This window comes from Bombina bombina, chromosome 2 (genome assembly GCF_027579735.1).
Source record: "Bombina bombina isolate aBomBom1 chromosome 2, aBomBom1.pri, whole genome shotgun sequence".
Lineage (NCBI taxonomy): Eukaryota > Metazoa > Chordata > Amphibia > Anura > Bombinatoridae > Bombina > Bombina bombina.
The window spans coordinates 607,873,141-607,893,099 of record NC_069500.1 but is presented as its reverse complement, the minus strand read 5'-3'; the positions used below and the strand labels follow the sequence as shown (position 1 = coordinate 607,893,099).

General features: G+C 37.6%; 1 protein-coding gene across 3 annotated transcripts in view; it reads right to left on the bottom strand.

Moving 5' to 3' along the window:
• KANK1 (KN motif and ankyrin repeat domains 1) overlaps positions 1 to 19,959 on the bottom strand; it is a 292,497-nt gene that overhangs the window by 171,764 nt on the left and 100,774 nt on the right. For all 3 annotated transcript variants that reach the window (XM_053702537.1, XM_053702535.1, XM_053702538.1), the window contains exon 2: positions 17,589 to 17,693. In XM_053702537.1, coding sequence (XP_053558512.1) covers positions 17,589 to 17,625 — 37 coding nt within the window. In that variant the 5' untranslated portion in view covers positions 17,626 to 17,693. The remainder of the gene's footprint in view (positions 1 to 17,588; positions 17,694 to 19,959) is intronic.

Genomic DNA, 19,959 nt, shown 5'->3' with positions numbered 1-19,959 from the left:
CATGCAAATTTAGGGAGCGGATTTTGAACTAAAAAACTTCCAATTAAAAACATGTTACTTGGGTAAGAATTTAGGATTTTGTTCCTTAGTAAGAACAACAAAACTAATATAAGCTTAAAGTTTTAGTCTTAGAACTCAATCTTGAAGCCCAGAGTAACAGTTAAGAATTGAATCCAATTATGAACCAAATAATTGATTATCTTGGAAAAAAAGAAATATGGATTTTTTTAGAAATCAAAAAATTCTTCTAGCCAAAACAGCTAAAGACATAGATAAAACCTCATTTGCAAAAATATTCAATAAAATGAAGACACAAATGAAATTATTAGCATGTTAATCAAGTTAAAGGACCAGTCAACACACTGGACTTGCATAATCAACAAATGCAAGACAACAAGACAATGCAACAGCACCTAGTCTGAACTTCAAATGAGCAGTAGCTTTTGTCCCTTTAACAATGCTAAATAAATCATAATCCGATACTTGATCTTAAAGTATCCCAACAGAAAAATGAAGCAATTGCAACATCATTCAAATAAATCACAGGTCCAAGAAAAGTACCTGAAAATAAATAATTTTCCTTAAATAAGATACAACCATCTAAAGGAAAATAAATATTATTTTGCTATAGAAACAATAGCATATTTAGCAGGAGTAGAGATAGCCCCATAAAATTGGGGAACCCTCAAAACTGAAATTAACTGCAGGCAAAGAATATAATTAAAAAACCCTTGAAGAAGGAATAAAAGAAAATTCTCAGCCTATTCCATTCCCTAGTATCAGGAACTGGAAAAAAACATCTGAAAACACAGAAGATTAAATAAGCAGAAATAAAATGCTAGCTAGTCTTGAAAAAGAACTAGTTACCTCAATATCCAAAATAATCAACACCTCTTCAACAAAGAACAAATGTACTCTAATAAAAATAAAAAAGTAGATTTGTTAGTGTCAATATCTGATGAATAAAATTCTGAATGAGAAAAAACACCATCAGAGAAGGATAATTCAGTATGTAGTTGGTCATTTGAAACTTCAACAACTAAAAAAGAAGTTTGAAAAAGACCTAAAAATTTTATTAGAAGGCGCGATGTCAGACAAAGCCTTAACATAGAATCAGAAAAATATTCTTATAAATTTCTAAGTATATCTTGTACATAAGATGTAAAAAGAATAGCAATATATGAAGCATAAATACTAATAGATTGTGCATGTAAAAGTTTATCATGATAACTTATTACAAACCATAGCTAAAGATAAACATTCATAACATTAAAATAAATGAACTTAGCTTTGGTAGGACTGATATTAGTCAACAGGAATCCGTTAGCATGTTCTAATTCAGGAACAGTATACGAAATATCTTGCAATATGTAATAGAAAAAAACAACATATAAAGCAAAATTATCAAATTCCTTAAATGACAGTTTCAGGAATGGGAGAAAAATGCAAAATAAATAAGTCTCTAGCAACCAGAAGCAGCAAAAAATATGAGACTTAAATAATGTGACCCACATTATTGGGGCCAAATACAACGCCCATATCTTTTGGCGCCAAATATGACGTCACATCTTCTGACACTGAAACAGACGCCCACATTTTTTTGGCGCAAAAAAAAAGTCTGCATACACATGCGTCAAAAAAATGACGTAACTACGAACAACTTCCGGCGTCAACTACGGCGTCGAAAATGACCAAGTTTTGCGCCAAAAAAGTTTGCGCCAAAAATGACGCAATAAAATGAAGCATTTTCTGCCCCCGCGAGCCTAACAGCCCGCAGGGAAAAATAGTCAATTGAAAATTTTTCAAGGTAAGAAAAAATATATGTTCATATGCATTATCCCAAATAATGAAACTGACAGTCTGAATGAAGGAAAACTGATTATCCTGAATCATGGCAAATATAAATTTAAACACATATATTTAGAACTTTACATATAAAGTGCCCAACCATAGCTTAAAGTGTCACAAAAAATAAGACTTACTTACCCCAGGACACTCATCTACATATAGTAGATAGCCAAACCAGTACTGAAACGAGAATCAGTAGAGGTAATGGTATATAAGAGTATATCGTCGATCTGAAAAGGGAGGTAGGAGAAGAAATGTCTACGACCGATAACAGAGAACCTATGAAATAGATCCCCTAGAGGAAGACCATTGTATTCAAATAGGCAATACTTTCTTCACATCCAATACTCTCTTCACATCCCTCTGACATTCACTGCACTCTGAGAGGAAAACCGGGCTTCAGCCTGCTGTGAAGCGCATATCAACGTAGAAATCTAGCACAAACTTACTTCACCACCTCCATGGGAGGCAAAGTTTGTAAAACTGAATTGTGGGTGTGGTGAGGGGTGTATTTATAGGCATTTTAAGGTTTGAGAAACTTTGCCCCTCCTGGTAGGAATGTATATCCCATACGTCACTAGCTCATGGACTCTTGCTAATTACATGAAAAAAAAGAAGATCAGAGTCTTTCCCATTCATTCTTAATAATAGCTGCCATCTTAACAGGAACCGGGAAAGTTTTTGGCACCACCCTGTCCTCATAAACCTTATCAAGCTTAGGAATAGAAGGTTCCTCGGGTAACTTAGGTTCTGTAACCTCTAACGTAGCCAACTCTTCCTTTAACAGAAAGTATAAGTGCTCTATCCTAAATCTAAAGTCTGGTTCCTCCGCAGCTGGAGGTTTAGAGACAGTCGATTCCGACCCAGAAAGAGCCTCCTCTGAAGTATCAGAGGTGTCTTCATCAGCGGATAATCTAGTATCAGATAAATCCAGCAAGTTGTTAGATGACCCATGGGAAGGATAACAGTATTTAACCTTTCGCTTGCGCTTAGCAGGGTGAGGTAAAGCACTAAAGGCCGCAGACGCCGTTTGTAACTGTTCAGAAAAGTCTGGTAGTAAGAGGGCCCCTCCCGAAGGAGGATTAGTCGTGCAATGGGGAGCTGCAAGTGTAATAGGAGATGATTGCAGGGAACGCACCTTGCGGGACGGAGACTCCTCAGAGGCGGACAGCTCAGTGGCACTAAACATCTTGGGTTTCTTAGATATAAGTACTTTATCAAGGCATGGGGAACATAATTGAGCAGGCGGGTATACCGTAGCCTCCTCACAATAAAAAATTTATGTAAGAATTTACCTGATAAATTCATTTCTTTCATATTGGCAAGAGTCCATGAGCTAGTGACGTATGGGATATACAATCCTACCAGGAGGGGCAAAGTTTCCCAAACCTCAAAATGCCTATAATAAAAACCCTCACCACACCAACAATTCAGTTTAACAAATAGCCAAGTAGTGAGGTGATAAAGAAATGAGTAAAACAAGCATCAACAAAGAAATTGGAATAATTGTGCTTTACACAAAAAAATCATAACCACCATAAAAAGGGTGGGCATCATGGACTCTTGCCAATATGAAAGAAATGAATTTATCAGGTAAATTCTTACATAAATTATGTTTTCTTTCATGTAATTGGCAAGAGTCCATGAGCTAGTGACGTATGGGATAGCAAATACCCAAGATGTGGAACTCCACTCAAGAGTCACTAGAGAGGGAGGGATAAAAATAAAGACAGCCAATTCCGCTGAAAAAAATGAATCCACAACCCAAATCATAAGTTTTAATCTTATAAAGAAAAAGAAAAAAACTGAAATTATAAGCAGAAGAATCAAACTGAAACAGCTGCCTGAAGAACTTTTCTACCAAAAACTGCTTCTGAAGAAGCAAATACATCAAAATGGTAGAATTTAGTAAATGTATGCAAAGAAGACCAAGTTGCTGCTTTGCAAATCTGATCAACTAAAGCTTCATTCTTAAAAGCCCAGAAAGTGGAAACAGACCTAGTAGAATGAGCCGTAATCCTCTGAGGCTGGGATTTACCCGACTCCAAATAAGCGTGATGAATCAAAAGCTTTAACCACGAAGCCAAGGAAACAGCAGAAGCCTTCTGACCTTTCCTAGAACCAGAAAAGATAAGAAATAGACTAGAAGTCTTCCTGAAATCTTTAGTAGCTTCAAGATAATATTTCAAAGCTCTCACCACATCCAAAGAATGTAAGGATCTTTCCAAAGAATTCTTAGGATTAGGACACAAGGAAGGGACAACAATTTCTCTACTAATATTATTGGAATTCACAACTTTTAGGTAGGAATTTAAATGAAGTCTGCAAAACCGCCTTATCCTGATGAAAAATCAGAAAAGGAGACTCACAAGAAAGAGCAGATAATTCAGAAACTCTTCTAGCAGAAGAGATGGCCAAAAGAAACAACACTTTCCAAGAAAGCAATTTAATGTCCAAAGAATGCATAGGCTCAAATGGAGGAGCCTGTAAAGCCTTTAAAACCAAATTAAGACTCCAGGGAGGAGAGATTGATTTAAAGACAGGCTTGATATGGCCCAACACCTGTACAAAACAATGAATATCAGGAAGTTTAGCAATTTTTCTCTGGAATAAGACAGAAAGAGCAGAAATTTGTCCTTTCAAAGAACTTGTAGACAAACCCTTATTCAAACCATCCTGAAGAAACTGTAAAATTCTTGGAATTCTAAAAGAATGGCAAGTGAATTTATGATAAGAAAACCATGAAATGTAGGTCTTCCAAACTCAATAATAAATCTTTCTAGAAACAGATTTACGAGCCTGCAACATAGTTTTAATTACTGAGTCAGAGAAACCTCTATGACTAAGCACTAAGCTTTCAATTTCCATTACTTCAAATTTAATGATTTGAGATCCTGATGGAAAAACAGACCTTGAGATAGAAGGTCTGGTCTTAACGGAAGTGGCCAAGGTTGGCAACTGGACATCTGAACAAGATCCGCATACCAAAACCTGTGTGGCCATGCTGGAGCCACCAGCAGTACAAACGATTGCTCCATGATGATTTTGGAAATCACTCTTGGGAGAAGAACTAGAGGCGGAAAAATATAGGCAGGTTGATAACTCCAAGAAAGTGTAAATGCATCCACTGCCTCCGCCTGAGGATACCTGGACCTGGACAGGTACCTGGGAAGTTTCTTGTTTAGATGAGATGCCATCAGATCTATTTCTGGAAGCCCCCACATCTGAACAATTTGAAAAAACACATCTGGGTGAAGAGACCACTCTCTCGGATGTAAAGTCTGACAAATGAGATAATCCGCTTCCCAATTGTCTATACCTGGGATATGGACCGCAGAAATTAGACAGGAGCTGGATTCCACCCAGGCAAGTATCCGAGATACTTCTTTCATAGCTTGGGGACTGTGAGTCCCACCCTGATAATTGACATATGCCACAGTTGTGATATTGTCTGTCTGAAAACAAATAAACGGTTCTCTCTTCAAGAGAGGCCAAATCTGAAGAGCCCTGAAAATCGCACAGAGTTCCAAAATATTGATTGGTAATCTCGCCTCTTGAGATTTCCAAACCCCTTGTGCTGTCAGAGATCCCCAGACAGCTCCCCAACCTGAAAGACTTGCATCTCTTGTGATCACGGTCCAGGTTGGATTAACAAAAACATAATTTATGTAAGAACTTACCTGATAAATTCATTTCTTTCATATTAGCAAGAGTCCATGAGCTAGTGACGTATGGGATATACATTCCTACCAGGAGGGGCAAAGTTTCCCAAACCTCAAAATGCCTATAAATACACCCCTCACCACACCCACAATTCAGTTTAACGAATAGCCAAGAAGTGGGGTGATAAAAAAGTGCGAAAGCATATAAAATAAGGAATTGGAATAATTGTGCTTTATACAAAATCATAACCACCACAAAAAAAGGGCGGGCCTCATGGACTCTTGCTAATATGAAAGAAATGAATTTATCAGGTAAGTTCTTACATAAATTATGTTTTCTTTCATGTAATTAGCAAGAGTCCATGAGCTAGTGACGTATGGGATAATGACTACCCAAGAAGTGGATCTTTCCACACAAGAGTCACTAGAGAGGGAGGGATAAAATAAAGACAGCCAATTCCTGCTGAAAATAATCCACACCCAAAATAAAGTTTAACGAAAAACATAAGCAGAAGATTCAAACTGAAACCGCTGCCTGAAGTACTTTTCTACCAAAAACTGCTTCAGAAGAAGAAAATACATCAAAATGGTAGAATTTAGTAAAAGTATGCAAAGAGGACCAAGTCGCTGCTTTGCAGATCTGGTCAACCGAAGCTTCATTCTTAAACGCCCAGGAAGTAGAAACTGACCTAGTAGAATGAGCTGTAATTCTCTGAGGCGGAGTTTTACCCGACTCAACATAGGCAAGATGAATTAAAGATTTCAACCAAGATGCCAAAGAAATGGCAGAAGCTTTCTGGCCTTTTCTAGAACCGGAAAAGATAACAAATAGACTAGAAGTCTTACGAAAAGATTTCGTAGCTTCAACATAATATTTCAAAGCTCTAACAACATCCAAAGAATGCAACGATTTCTCCTTAGAATTCTTAGGATTAGGACATAATGAAGGAACCACAATTTCTCTACTAATGTTGTTGGAATTCACAACTTTAGGTAAAAATTCAAAAGAAGTTCGAAACACCGCCTTATCCTGATGAAAAATCAGAAAAGGAGACTCACAAGAAAGAGCAGATAATTCAGAAACTCTTCTGGCAGAAGAGATGGCCAAAAGGAACAAAACTTTCCAAGAAAGTAATTTAATGTCCAATGAATGCATAGGTTCAAACGGAGGAGCTTGAAGAGCTCCCAGAACCAAATTCAAACTCCAAGGAGGAGAAATTGACTTAATGACAGGTTTTATACGAACCAAAGCTTGTACAAAACAATGAATATCAGGAAGAATAGCAATCTTTCTGTGAAAAAGAACAGAAAGAGCAGAGATTTGTCCTTTCAAAGAACTTGCGGACAAACCCTTATCTAAACCATCCTGAAGGAACTGTAAAATTCTCGGTATTCTAAAAGAATGCCAGGAAAAATGATGAGAAAGACACCAAGAAATATAAGTCTTCCAGACTCTATAATATATCTCTCGAGATACAGATTTACGAGCCTGTAACATAGTATTAATCACAGAGTCAGAGAAACCTCTTTGATCAAGAATCAAGCGTTCAATCTCCATACCTTTAAATTTAAAGATTTCAGATCCTGATGGAAAAAAGGACCTTGTGACAGAAGGTCTGGTCTTAACGGAAGAGTCCACGGTTGGCAAGAGGCCATCCGGACAAGATCCGCATACCAAAACCTGTGAGGCCATGCCGGAGCTACCAGCAGAACAAACGAGCATTCCTTCAGAATCTTGGAGATTACTCTTGGAAGAAGAACTAGAGGCGGAAAGATATAGGCAGGATGATACTTCCAAGGAAGTGATAATGCATCCACTGCCTCCGCCTGAGGATCCCGGGATCTGGACAGATACCTGGGAAGTTTCTTGTTTAGATGGGACGCCATCAGATCTATTTCTGGAAGTTCCCACATTTGAACAATCTGAAGAAATACCTCTGGGTGAAGAGACCATTCGCCCGGAAGCAACGTTTGGCGACTGAGATAATCCGCTTCCCAATTGTCTACACCTGGGATATGAAACGCAGAGATTAGACAGGAGCTGGATTCCGCCCAACCCAAAATTCGAGATACTTCTTTCATAGCCAGAGGACTGTGAGTCCCTCCTTGATGATTGATGTATGCCACAGTTGTGACATTGTCTGTCTGAAAACAAATGAACGATTCTCTCTTCAGAAGAGGCCAAAACTGAAGAGCTCTGAAAATTGCACGTTCCAAAATATTGATCGGTAATCTCACCTCCTGAGATTCCCAAACTCCTTGTGCCGTCAGAGATCCCCACACAGCTCCCCAACCTGTGAGACTTGCATCTGTTGAAATTACAGTCCAGGTCGGAAGCACAAAAGAAGCCCCCTGAATTAAACGATGGTGATCTGTCCACCATGTTAGAGAGTGTCGAACAATCGGTTTTAAAGATATTAATTGAGATATCTTCGTGTAATCCTTGCACCATTGCTTCAGCATACAGAGCTGAAGAGGTCGCATGTGAAAATGAGCAAAGGGGATCGCGTCCGATGCAGCAGTCATAAGACCTAGAATTTCCATGCATAAGGCTACCGAAGGGAATGATTGTGACTGAAGGTTTCGACAAGCTGTAATCAACTTTAGACGTCTCTTGTCTGTTAAAGACAGAGTCATGGACACTGAATCCATCTGGAAACCCAGAAAGGTTACCCTTGTCTGAGGAATCAAAGAACTTTTTGGTAAATTGATCCTCCAACCATGATCTTGAAGAAACAACACAAGTCGATTCGTATGAGATTCTGCTAAATGTAAAGACTGAGCAAGTACCAAGATATCGTCCAAATAAGGAAATACCACAATACCCTGTTCTCTGATTACAGACAGCAGGGCACCGAGAACCTTTGTAAAAATTCTTGGAGCTGTAGCTAGGCCAAACGGCAGAGCCACAAACTGGTAATGCTTGTCCAGAAACGAGAATCTCAGGAACTGATAATGATCTGGATGAATCGGAATATGCAGATATGCATCCTGTAAATCTATTGTGGACATATAATTCCCTTGCTGAACAAAAGGTAAGATAGTCCTTACAGTTACCATCTTGAACGTTGGTATCCTTACATAACGATTCAATATTTTTAGATCCAGAACTGGTCTGAAAGAATTCTCCTTCTTTGGTACAATGAAGAGATTTGAATAAAACCCCATCCCCTGTTCCGGAACTGGAACTGGCATAATTACTCCAGTCAACTCTAGATCTGAAACACATTTCAGAAATGCTTGAGCTTTTACTGGATTTACTGGGACACGGGAAAGAAAAAATCTCTTTGCAGGAGGTCTCAACTTGAAACCAATTCTGTACCCTTCTGAAACAATGCTCTGAATCCAAAGATTGTGAACAGAATTGATCCAAATTTCCTTGAAAAAACGTAACCTGCCCCCTACCAGCTGAGCTGGAATGAGGGCTGCACCTTCATGTGGACTTAGAAGCAGGCTTTGCCTTTCTAGCTGGCTTGGATTTATTCCAAACTGGAGATGGTCTCCAAACTGAAACTGCTCCTGAGGATGAAGGATCAGGCTTTTGTTCTTTGTTGAAACGAAAGGAACGAAAACGATTATTAGCCCTGTTTTTACCTTTAGATTTTTTATCCTGTGGTAAAAAAGTTCCTTTCCCACCAGTAACAGTTGAAATAATGGAATCCAACTGAGAACCAAATAATTTGTTACCCTGGAAAGAAATGGAAAGTAAAGTTGATTTAGAAGCCATATCAGCATTCCAAGTTTTAAGCCATAAAGCTCTTCTAGCTAAAATAGCTAGAGACATAAACCTGACATCAACTCTGATAATATCAAAAATGGCATCACAGATAAAATTATTAGCATGTTGAAGAAGAAGAATAATATCATGAGAATCACGATGTGTTACTTGTTGCGCTAAAGTTTCCAACCAAAAAGTTGAAGCTGCAGCAACATCAGCCAAAGATATAGCAGGTCTAAGAAGATTACCTGAACACAGATAAGCTTTTCTTAGAAAGGACTCAATTTTCCTATCTAGAGGATCCTTAAACGAAGTACCATCTGACGTAGGAATAGTAGTACGTTTAGCAAGGGTAGAAATAGCCCCATCAACTTTAGGGATCTTGTCCCAAAATTCTAATCTGTCAGACGGCACAGGATATAATTGCTTAAAACGTTTAGAATGAGTAAATGAATTACCCAAATTATCCCATTCTTTGGAAATTACTGCAGAAATAGCATCAGGGACAGGAAAAACTTCTGGAATAACTACAGGAGATTTAAAAACCTTATTTAAACGTTTAGATTTAGTATCAAGAGGACCAGAATCCTCTATTTCTAAAGCAATTAGGACTTCTTTAAGTAAAGAACGAATAAATTCCATTTTAAATAAATATGAAGATTTATCAGCATCAACCTCTGAGACAGAATCCTCTGAACCAGAGGAATCATCAGAATCAGAATGATGATGTTCACTTAAAAATTCATCTGTAGGGAGAGAAGTTTTAAAAGATTTTTTATGTTTACTAGAAGGAGAAATAACAGACATAGCCTTCTTTATGGATTCAGAAACAAAATCTCTTATATTATCAGGAACATTCTGCACCTTAGATGTTGAAGGAACTGCAACAGGCAATGGTACTTTACTAAAGGAAATATTATCTGCTTTAACAAGTTTGTCATGACAATCAATACAAACAACAGCTGGAGGAATAGCTACCAAAAGTTTACAGCAGATACACTTAGCTTTGGTAGATTCAGCACTTGACAGCGATTTTCCTGTAGTATCTTCTGACTCAGATGCAACGTGAGACATCTTGCAATATGTAAGAGAAAAAACAACATATATATAAAGCAAAATTGATCAAATTCCTTAAATGACAGTTTCAGGAATGGGAAAAAATGCCAAAGAACAAGCTTCTAGCAACCAGAAGCAATAAAAAATGAGACTTAAATAATGTGGAGACAAAAGTGACGCCCATATTTTTTCGCGCCAAATAAGACGCCCACATTATTTGGCGCCTAAATGCTTTTTGGCGCCAAAAATGACGCCACATCCGGAACGCCGACATTTTTGGCGCAAAATAACGTCAAAAAAATGACGCAACTTCCGGCGACACGTATGACGCCGGAAACGGAAATAGAATTTTTGCGCCAAAAAAGTCCGCGCCAAGAATGACGCAATAAAATGAAGCATTTTCAGCCCCCGCGAGCCTAACAGCCCACAGGGAAAAAGTCAAATTTTAAGGTAAGAAAAATGTTAAAATGCATTATCCCAAATATGAAACTGACTGTCTGAAAATAAGGAAAGTTGAACATTCTGAGTCAAGGCAAATAAATGTTTGAATACATATATTTAGAACTTTATAAACAAAGTGCCCAACCATAGCTAGGAGTGTCACAGAAAATAAGACTTACTTACCCCAGGACACTCATCTACATATAGTAGATAGCCAAACCAGTACTGAAACGAGAATCAGCAGAGGTAATGGTATATATAAGAGTATATATAAGAGTATATCGTCGATCTGAAAAGGGAGGTAAGAGATGAATCTCTACGACCGATAACAGAGAACCTATGAAATAGACCCCTTAGAAGGAGATCACTGCATTCAAATAGGCAATACTCTCCTCACATCCCTCTGACATTCACTGCACGCTGAGAGGAAAACCGGGCTCCAACTTGCTGCGGAGCGCATATCAACGTAGAATCTAGCACAAACTTACTTCACCACCTCCATCGGAGGCAAAGTTTGTAAAACTGAATTGTGGGTGTGGTGAGGGGTGTATTTATAGGCATTTTGAGATTTGGGAAACTTTGCCCCTCCTGGTAGGAATGTATATCCCATACGTCACTAGCTCATGGACTCTTGCTAATTACATGAAAGAAAGAGGCCCCTTAAACTATACGATGGTGATCTAACCACCAAGTCAGAGATAGTCGAACTTTGGGATTTAAGGATATTAATTGTGATATCCTTGTATAATCCCTGCACCATTGGTTCAGCATACAAAGCTGAAGAGGTCTTATGTGAAAACGAGCAAAGGGGATCGCGTCCGATGCTGCAGTCATGAGACCTAAAACCTCCATGCACATAGCTACTGAAGGGAATGACCGAGACTGAAGGTTCCGACAGGCTGCAACCAACTTCAAACGTCTCTTGTCTGTTAGAGACAAAGTCATGGATACTGAATCTATCCGGAAACCTAAAAAGGTTACCCTTGTCTGAGGAATCAAAGAACTTTTTGGTAAATTGATCCTCCAACTATGTCTTTGAAGAAACAACACTAGTTGATTCGTGTGAGATTCTGCAGAATGTAAAGACTGAGCAAGTACCAAGATATTGTCCAAATAAGGAAACACCGCAATACCCCGCTCTCTGATTACAGAGAGAAGGGCACCAAGAACCTTTGAAAAGATCCTTGGAGCTGTTGCTAGGCCAAAAGGAAGAGCAACAAACTGGTAATGCTTGTCTAGAAAAGAGAATCTCAGGAATTGATAGTGATCTGGATGAATCAGAATATGAAGATATGCACCCTGTAAGTCTATTGTGGACATATAATGCCCTTGCTGAACAAAAGGCAGAATAGTCCTTATAGTCACCATTTTGAATGTTGGTATTCTTACATAACGATTCAAGATTTTTAGATCCAGAACTGATCTGAATGAATTTTCTTTCTTCGGGACAATGAACAGATTTGAATAAAACCCCAGACCCTGTTCCTGAAAAGGAACCAGCACGATTACCTCAGAAGACTCCAGGTCTGAAAAACACTTCAGGAAAGCCTGTGCTTTCTCGGGGTTCACTGGAATGAGAGAAAGAAACTTCTCACAGGCGGTCTTACTCTGAAACCTATTCTGTACCCCTGAGAGACAATGTTCTGAATCCAATGATTTTGGACTGTATTTATCCAAACATCCTTGAAAAATATTAGTCTGCCCCCTACCAGCTGAGCTGGAATGAGGGCAGCACCTTCATGCGGACATGGGGGCTGGTTTAGATCTCTTAAATGGCTTGGATTTATTCCAGACTGAGGAAGGCTTCCAATTGGAAACAGATTCCTTAGGGGAAGGATTAGGTTTCTGTTCCTTATTCTGTAGAAAGGAACGAAAACGGTTAGAAGCTTTAAAGTTGCCCTTAGATTTTTTATCCTGAGGTAAAAAAGCCCCCTTTCCCCCAGTAACAGTTGAAATTATAGAATCCAACTGAGAACCAAATAATTTATTACCTTGGAAAGAAAGAGATAGCACTGTCGATTTAGAACTCATATCAGCATTCCAAGATTTAAGCCATAAAGCTCTTCTAGCTAAAATAGCTAAAGACATATCTAACATCAATTCTGATGATATCAAAAATGGCATCACAAACAAAATTATTAGCATGTTGAATTAACTTAACAATGCTATACATATTATGGTCTGATACTTGTTGCGCTAAAGTTTCCAACCAAAAAGTTAAAGCAGCTGCAACATCAGCCAAAGAAATAGCAGACCTAAGAAGATGACCTGAACATAAATAAGCCTTCCTTAGATAGGATTCAAGTTTCCTATCTAAAGGATCTTTAAAAGAAGTAATGTCTTCCGTAGGAATAGTAGTACGCTTAGCAAGAGTAGAGATGGCCCCATCAACTTTGGGGATTTTTTAAACCTTGAAGGAGTAAAAGAAGTACCCAGTCTATTCCATTCCTTTGAAATCATATCTGAAATAGCATCAGGAACTGGAAAAACCTCTGGAATAACAACATGAGGTTTATAAACTGAATTTAAACGTTTACTAGTTTTAGTATCAAGAGGACTAGACTCCTCTATATCTAATGCAATCAACACTTCCTTCAATAAAGAACGAATGTACTCCATTTTAAATAAATACGAAGATTTTTCAGTGTCAATATCTGAGGCAGGATCTTCTGAATCAGACAGATCCTCATCAGAGATAGATAAATCAGTATGTTGTCGGTCATTTGAAAATTCATCAACTGTATGAGAAGTTTTAAAAGACCTTTTACGTTTATTAGAAGGCGGAATGGCAAACAAAGCCTTCTGAATGGAATCAGAAATAAATTCTCTCAAATTGACAGGAATATCCTGAACATTAGATGTTGATGGACCAGCAACAGGTAATGCAACACTACTGATGGAAATATTCTCTGCATGTAAAAGTTTATCATGACAAACTACAGCCGGAGGAACAGTTACTACAAGTTTACAACAAATGCACTTAGCTTTGGTAGAACCGATATCAGGCAGCAGGATTCCAGTAGTAGATTCTGAAACAGGATCAGATAGAGACATCTTGTAAGAGAAAAAACAACATATAAAGCAAAATTATCTATTTCCTTATATGACAGTTTCAGGAATGGGAAAAAAATGCAAACAGAATAGGCCTCTGACAAAGAAAAAAAGGACCAGAGGCAAAAGGAAATGAAGTCTTACATAATGACAAACAGTTTGGCACCAAAAACGTCCGCAACAAACATGAGCGCCATAGATGACGCAACCTCGTGAAAAGACTCAGCGTCAACTAAGACGCCGGAAATTACGAATTTGCATAAACAAACGTAACTCTCGCTCCAAAAAAGTCTCACGCGAGCCTAATACAGCCCGCAATTTAGAAAAAATTATCAATTTGAAAACTTCAGGTAAAAAATTTTTTTTTAATCCATTTCCCAAATATGAAACTGACAGTCTACAAAAAAGGAAATATACTGATAAACCTGAATCATGGCAAATATAAGTATAAACATATATTTAGAACTTTATATACAAAGTGCCAAACCATAGCTGAGAGTGTCTTAAATAAATGAAACATACTTACCAAAAGACACTCATCCACATGTAGCAGATAGCCAAACCAGTACTGAAATGAGAATCAGTAGAGGTAATGGTATATAAGAGTATATTGTCGATCTGAAAAGGAAAGTAGGAGATGACTCTCTACGACCGATAACAGAGAACCAATGAAATAGACCCCCGTTAGGGAAATCATCGTATTCAATAAGTGATACTCCCTTCACGTCCCTCTGACATTCGCTGTACTCTGAGAGGAATCGGGCTTCAAAATGCTGAGAAGCGCATGTCAACGTAGAAATCTTAGCACAAACTTACTTCACCACCTCCATAGGAGGCAAAGTTTGTAAAACTGAATTGTGGGTGTGGTGAGGGGTGTATTTATAGGCATTTTGAGGTTTGGGAAACTTTGCCCCTCCTGATAGGATTGTATATCCCATATGTCACTAGCTCATGGACTCTTGCCAATTACATGAAAGAAAAAGGTATTAGATCTGGGTAAAGAGGGAGTACCCTCTAACGCATCAGAGTCCTCCATAGCTTGCACTTTTAAAATGGAAACTGCTTCTTCTCCTGTAAACCGCACGGTCAGGAAAGAGGAAGTTAATGAGGCCACACCCGGTCACATGGAGTGCCATGCAGGACTGCCCCTACTGCAGGAAGAAAAGCGCGCCAAACTGACAGGCTGCGCAGTTGTCCAAAACGAAAGTAAAACCTGAATGTTCCCACATCTGCCAGAGCCTCATCTCACACATGTCGCAGCATAAAACATAATAAAACAAATCATGTATAAATCCCCCCTGTTCAATAATCCCCTTCCAGAGATATTAACCCTTGATTCCATACAGATAAAGGAGTCACACTGTGACCCTGTCTTTCTTTCGTTATCATATGAAATAAAATGAAACGATCTTACCGGAATCATCGCCGTAGAACAGACACACAGCCTCTCAAGTTTGACAGTCTTGTAGCATCGCACCTGACATGGACTTAAGTGATAGAAGCAGGCAGTGAAACTTGCCAACACTGATTGCTTAGGAGTTGTTAATATGAGTCTGGATGGATTCGCAGAAAGACTCTCCCTGCATCTCCAGACCCTATTCGTCAATACTCTCACTGAGAGGCTGACAAGACTGCTTAAAATTTCAGTCCCATACCAAAGAGTACTACCCTCCATGAGAGACTACTCCGAATCTTCTGACACTTCTCTGCCATTCTCCTGCGACGAAAGGCAAAGAATGACTGGGGGATGAGGGGAGTGGGGGAGGTATTTAAGCCTTTGGCTGGGGTTTCTTTGCCTCCTCCTGGTGGCCAGGTTCTGTATTCTCACAAGTAAGGAATTAAGCCGTGGACATATTAAGATGGAAAAAAGTGTTAGACTAAATTTAGATTTTATAGGATTAATGTTAAAACCGTTTTGAAATAGTATTTTTAAATGTTAGGAATGTTGCTTCTTTCTCTCATGTGTGTTTGGAGCCTAGGTTAACCTATGGTAATTTTTGGCATTTTGATGAATTTGCCCTGTACAGTCATATGTAATTTTAATGTTTATGTTGTTTGTGTATATGGTTGTTTTTTATTTTAATCATCTACTTGTTTAAATGTATTAGCCAGGTTAGGGTTAACATCATTTGTAATAGCTGAATTCCTCTGTGCTTGTTGGACTCTGATTGGCTGTAGATGTTCAACCCCTTAGCGACGGCTTCTGTAGATGGTATGGTGGTTGTCACTAAGTACTGAAGGATACAGTTGGCCTTTTACAGGGCTGCAGTAACGCGGGTCTTGCCGACAGCTAAGACACCAAGCTATTTCTGGATGTTTCACAAGTAAAGCATCACAAATATAGCGTTCTGGAGCTGACCCCATGCAAGCAATAGCTGGGACAGCATTTGTCATTGTTCACATGCCTGTCACTGATCAGGATCAAGGGTGCCTCCATCACATAACATTACACTTTGAGATCAGTGTGTATCTCATGCTGGATGTCTGCATGTAAAGCCTTTCAGTTCAGTAACAGTCAAGTATGACTGTTACTATGTATACTATTGCTGTGAAAGCCAATAACAAACAGTGATTGTATACTTTAATGCAGCCTGGATTGTGGCATGCTGCAATGCATGCTGGTATGATTCTCATAGGCTATCCCTAGATGTCTCAGGAGTGAGGCAGTCCAGTGATGCCCAATAAAATGCCCCTATAGTCATGTGATTACTGTGACAGCTAGTTACACTGACCCCATGACATGACAGGCCATTGCTTGTAAACCATGGCTTGTCTTGCCCTCCTCTTATCTCCCTGTCTGCAGTCTGACCTTCTGACAGAAAGGACAATTGTAAAACTAATAGCATCAATTTGTGATACATACATTTATTTTAATATATTTTTTTTTCTTTTTTATCACTACAATTGTTTGCCCTTGGTGATAAAATAGTTCAATATAAGTAGTGGCAAAATGCCTCTTGGTAAATACCCTGGGGTGTCTAGTTTCTATAATAATATATACTTTTGTGTAGTTGTTTTAGATCTGGTTTCCACTATTAAACTTAGTCTAAGCACAGCTAATTTTGCAAGCTTTTGGCATTAAATAAACCATTTACTCTATCCTTGTAGTATTAGGCCTATATTTGCTTTATATCACTTAGAATCCTAAATAATAAATCTATTTTGATGTATTTTTCTTTAGCTATATTAGTTGCATAGAAATTATTAAAACAGACAAAAAAAATGCATTTGTCAGTATTAAATTCATATTTATTTGTATGTTATATACCCATATATTGTACCACAGGAAAGGCCTGTTTGTCTGTTAAAACCGGTGTGTAATATCTATGATTGCATAGAGCAGATTAAAAAAAAAACAATAGTGATCAAAAATACCCAAATTGCCTGTGTCATTTAAGCATGGAAACTGAGAAAAACCTCTGTCCTTAAGGGGTTAAATAAGTTATGACTTTGTATCTAATACCTATGACTAGGCTTTGATTGCAACATTTATTTACTCTGACCCCCTCAGTGTCTGGATTTCTGCATTTAATGCACCTTTAAATACAAGCAATATACAATTAATACCACTGACACATTACCTTTCTGCTATGAGCAACCATTAAATGTGATGCATCAGACTAAAGAGCAATTTTTCTCCAAGAAACCTGAATTATGTTACAAATACAGATACAAAAAAATCAGAGCAAAAAACTAAAACTTATGCCTAATTTATCTACATGTTGAACATATTATTCCATTTGCAACCCTTTTTTTTTATATTTACTACATCTACACATTCATACAACGTACGTAATAAATAAATGTCTTACCGTAAAGATTTCCATTAATATTTTCTGTTTGATCCATGTCCGTATTGACTTTCTGGATGGCAGATTGTAAAACAGTTACTCATCAAGCCCAATATTACATTCAGCCTAGAATCCAGGAAAGAGAGATCAGTTAAACACAATGCCTCATAATCACATTCCTATGTGAGGTCTTGTGCAGTAATGCAGACAACCACAATAATGTGCTTTCTCTGAAGAACCCACCACATGTACTTACTCAAGCTGATAAAGGGAGATACATGTAAGTCAAATCAAGTAAAAAATAAACAAGGGGAGAAAAATAAATGACTGCAGGGAAGGATATAATCTTATCGTTCACCACTGCTTGGGCAGTAAGGACCAGTCAAGATATCTATTAATTGAAGTGCTGCTAAATGGACATATAAAGGGATATGAAACACCTTTTTTCTTTCATGATTAAGATAGAACATTCAATTTTAAACAACTTTACTTCTATTATGAAATTTGCTTCATTCTCCAGGTATCTTTTGTTGAAGGTGCAGCAATGCACTACTGGGATCTAGTAAAAAAAAATCTGGTCAGCCAATGACAAAAGGCATATATGTGCACCCACCAACCAGCAGATAGTTCCCAGTAGTGCATTGTTGCTCAGGCAACGATAAATACTGAAATAACTCCCAGTTATGGCTGAATTTTAGCCATGGTTAAAGGGACATTAAACCCATTTTTTTTCTTTCATGATTCAGAAAGATAATATCATTTTAAAAAACATTCCAATTTAATTATATTATCTAATTTACTTCATTATTTAGATATCCTTTGTTGAAGAAATAGCAATGCACATGGGTGAGCCAATCGCAAGAGGCATGTATGTGCAGCCACCAATCAGCAGCTTCTGATCCATCTAGATATGCTTTTCAGCAAAGGATATCAAGAGAATAAAGCAAATGAGATAACAGAAGTAAATGAGAAAGTTGCTTAAAATTGAATGCTCTTTTTAAATTAAGAAATAAAAAAATTGGGTTCCATGTCCATTTAAAGAGAATACAGTTTTTAAAGATGAGGGTATTTGAATCAATAGTAACAGCTTTTAAATTCTGATTTAATCACAATAATGCTAACTAGCATGTGACAACTGTACTGGAAACACAGCACCAGTTCCCAATATTCCAACCTCTATGCTTTTAAGGTTAAAAAAAAAATATGTAAATGTAAAAATTTGCATGTTTGAAAAATAAGCACATGGACAAACATCACATTTGAATTTTTTTAATAAAGTTATATATTTAAAAAGACATAAAACCCAAATTTTAATCAACATTTTAATTTACTTCTTTTATCTAGTTGGCTTTATTATCTTTATATAATTTGCTAAAATATAATGCACTAACGGGAAATGCTGATGATAGGTGGCTACACACATATGCCTGCTGTCATTGACTCACCGATGTGATCAGCTAGCTCCTAGAAGTGCATTGCCACTCTTTTACAAAGGATACTAAGAGAGTGAAGCAAATGTGATAATAGAAATCAGAAAGTTATTTAAAAGAACATTTTAGATTTCATATCCCTTTAAGAATAAAAAGAAATACTCTACAAAAACATTATTGAAATGAACATATATAATTCTGTATTACAGTTTTAGCAAAAGTTTACCATTTTTTACTAACAATTTTTTTAAGATTACACAATTCAACATAATAAAACAGTACATGTTTAACAGCTTAGAAAGATGACAGTATATATATATATATATATATATATATATGTATATACACACACACATGCACAAATGAATATAAAGCATTCACACAATCCAACTTCTATCAGTCTGTACCAGGGTGCAAAGTTATATGCATATAGGACCTGTAAATAAATGCACTCTCTGGATTTGGAAAAAAAAAACACTTTTACTTAATGACGTTTCGGGGGGGGGGGGGGGGGTTCACCCCTTCCTCAGAACACTCTGAAACGTCACTAAGTAAAGTGTTTTTTTTTTCTCAAATCCAGATAGTGCATTTATTTACAGGTCATATATATATGTGTGCATGTATGTATTTCTTCCTGTGTCTCAGTTTTACAAAAGTAAAACAATTACATCATTTACAAGTTTCCTTGTAGAGACACATTAGCATGATATCAAGAAGACGGCAGGTAAGTAACTCTCTAGTGTGCATAAACTTTATTTCTTGCAATTATAGATTTGAATGCAGGTTTGTTATACAGCGTTCAGTATCTTTATTATGGGATAATTCTAAACATGTTTACTTATTCTGAATAGGAAACATTTAACATGTCAAACAAAAAGTGAAGGGCCATTATCTTCTCTGAACAGGGCTCTTGAGTTATCGCAGACTCTGTGCTTTTGTGGACAGGGACAATGTCTGTCAAA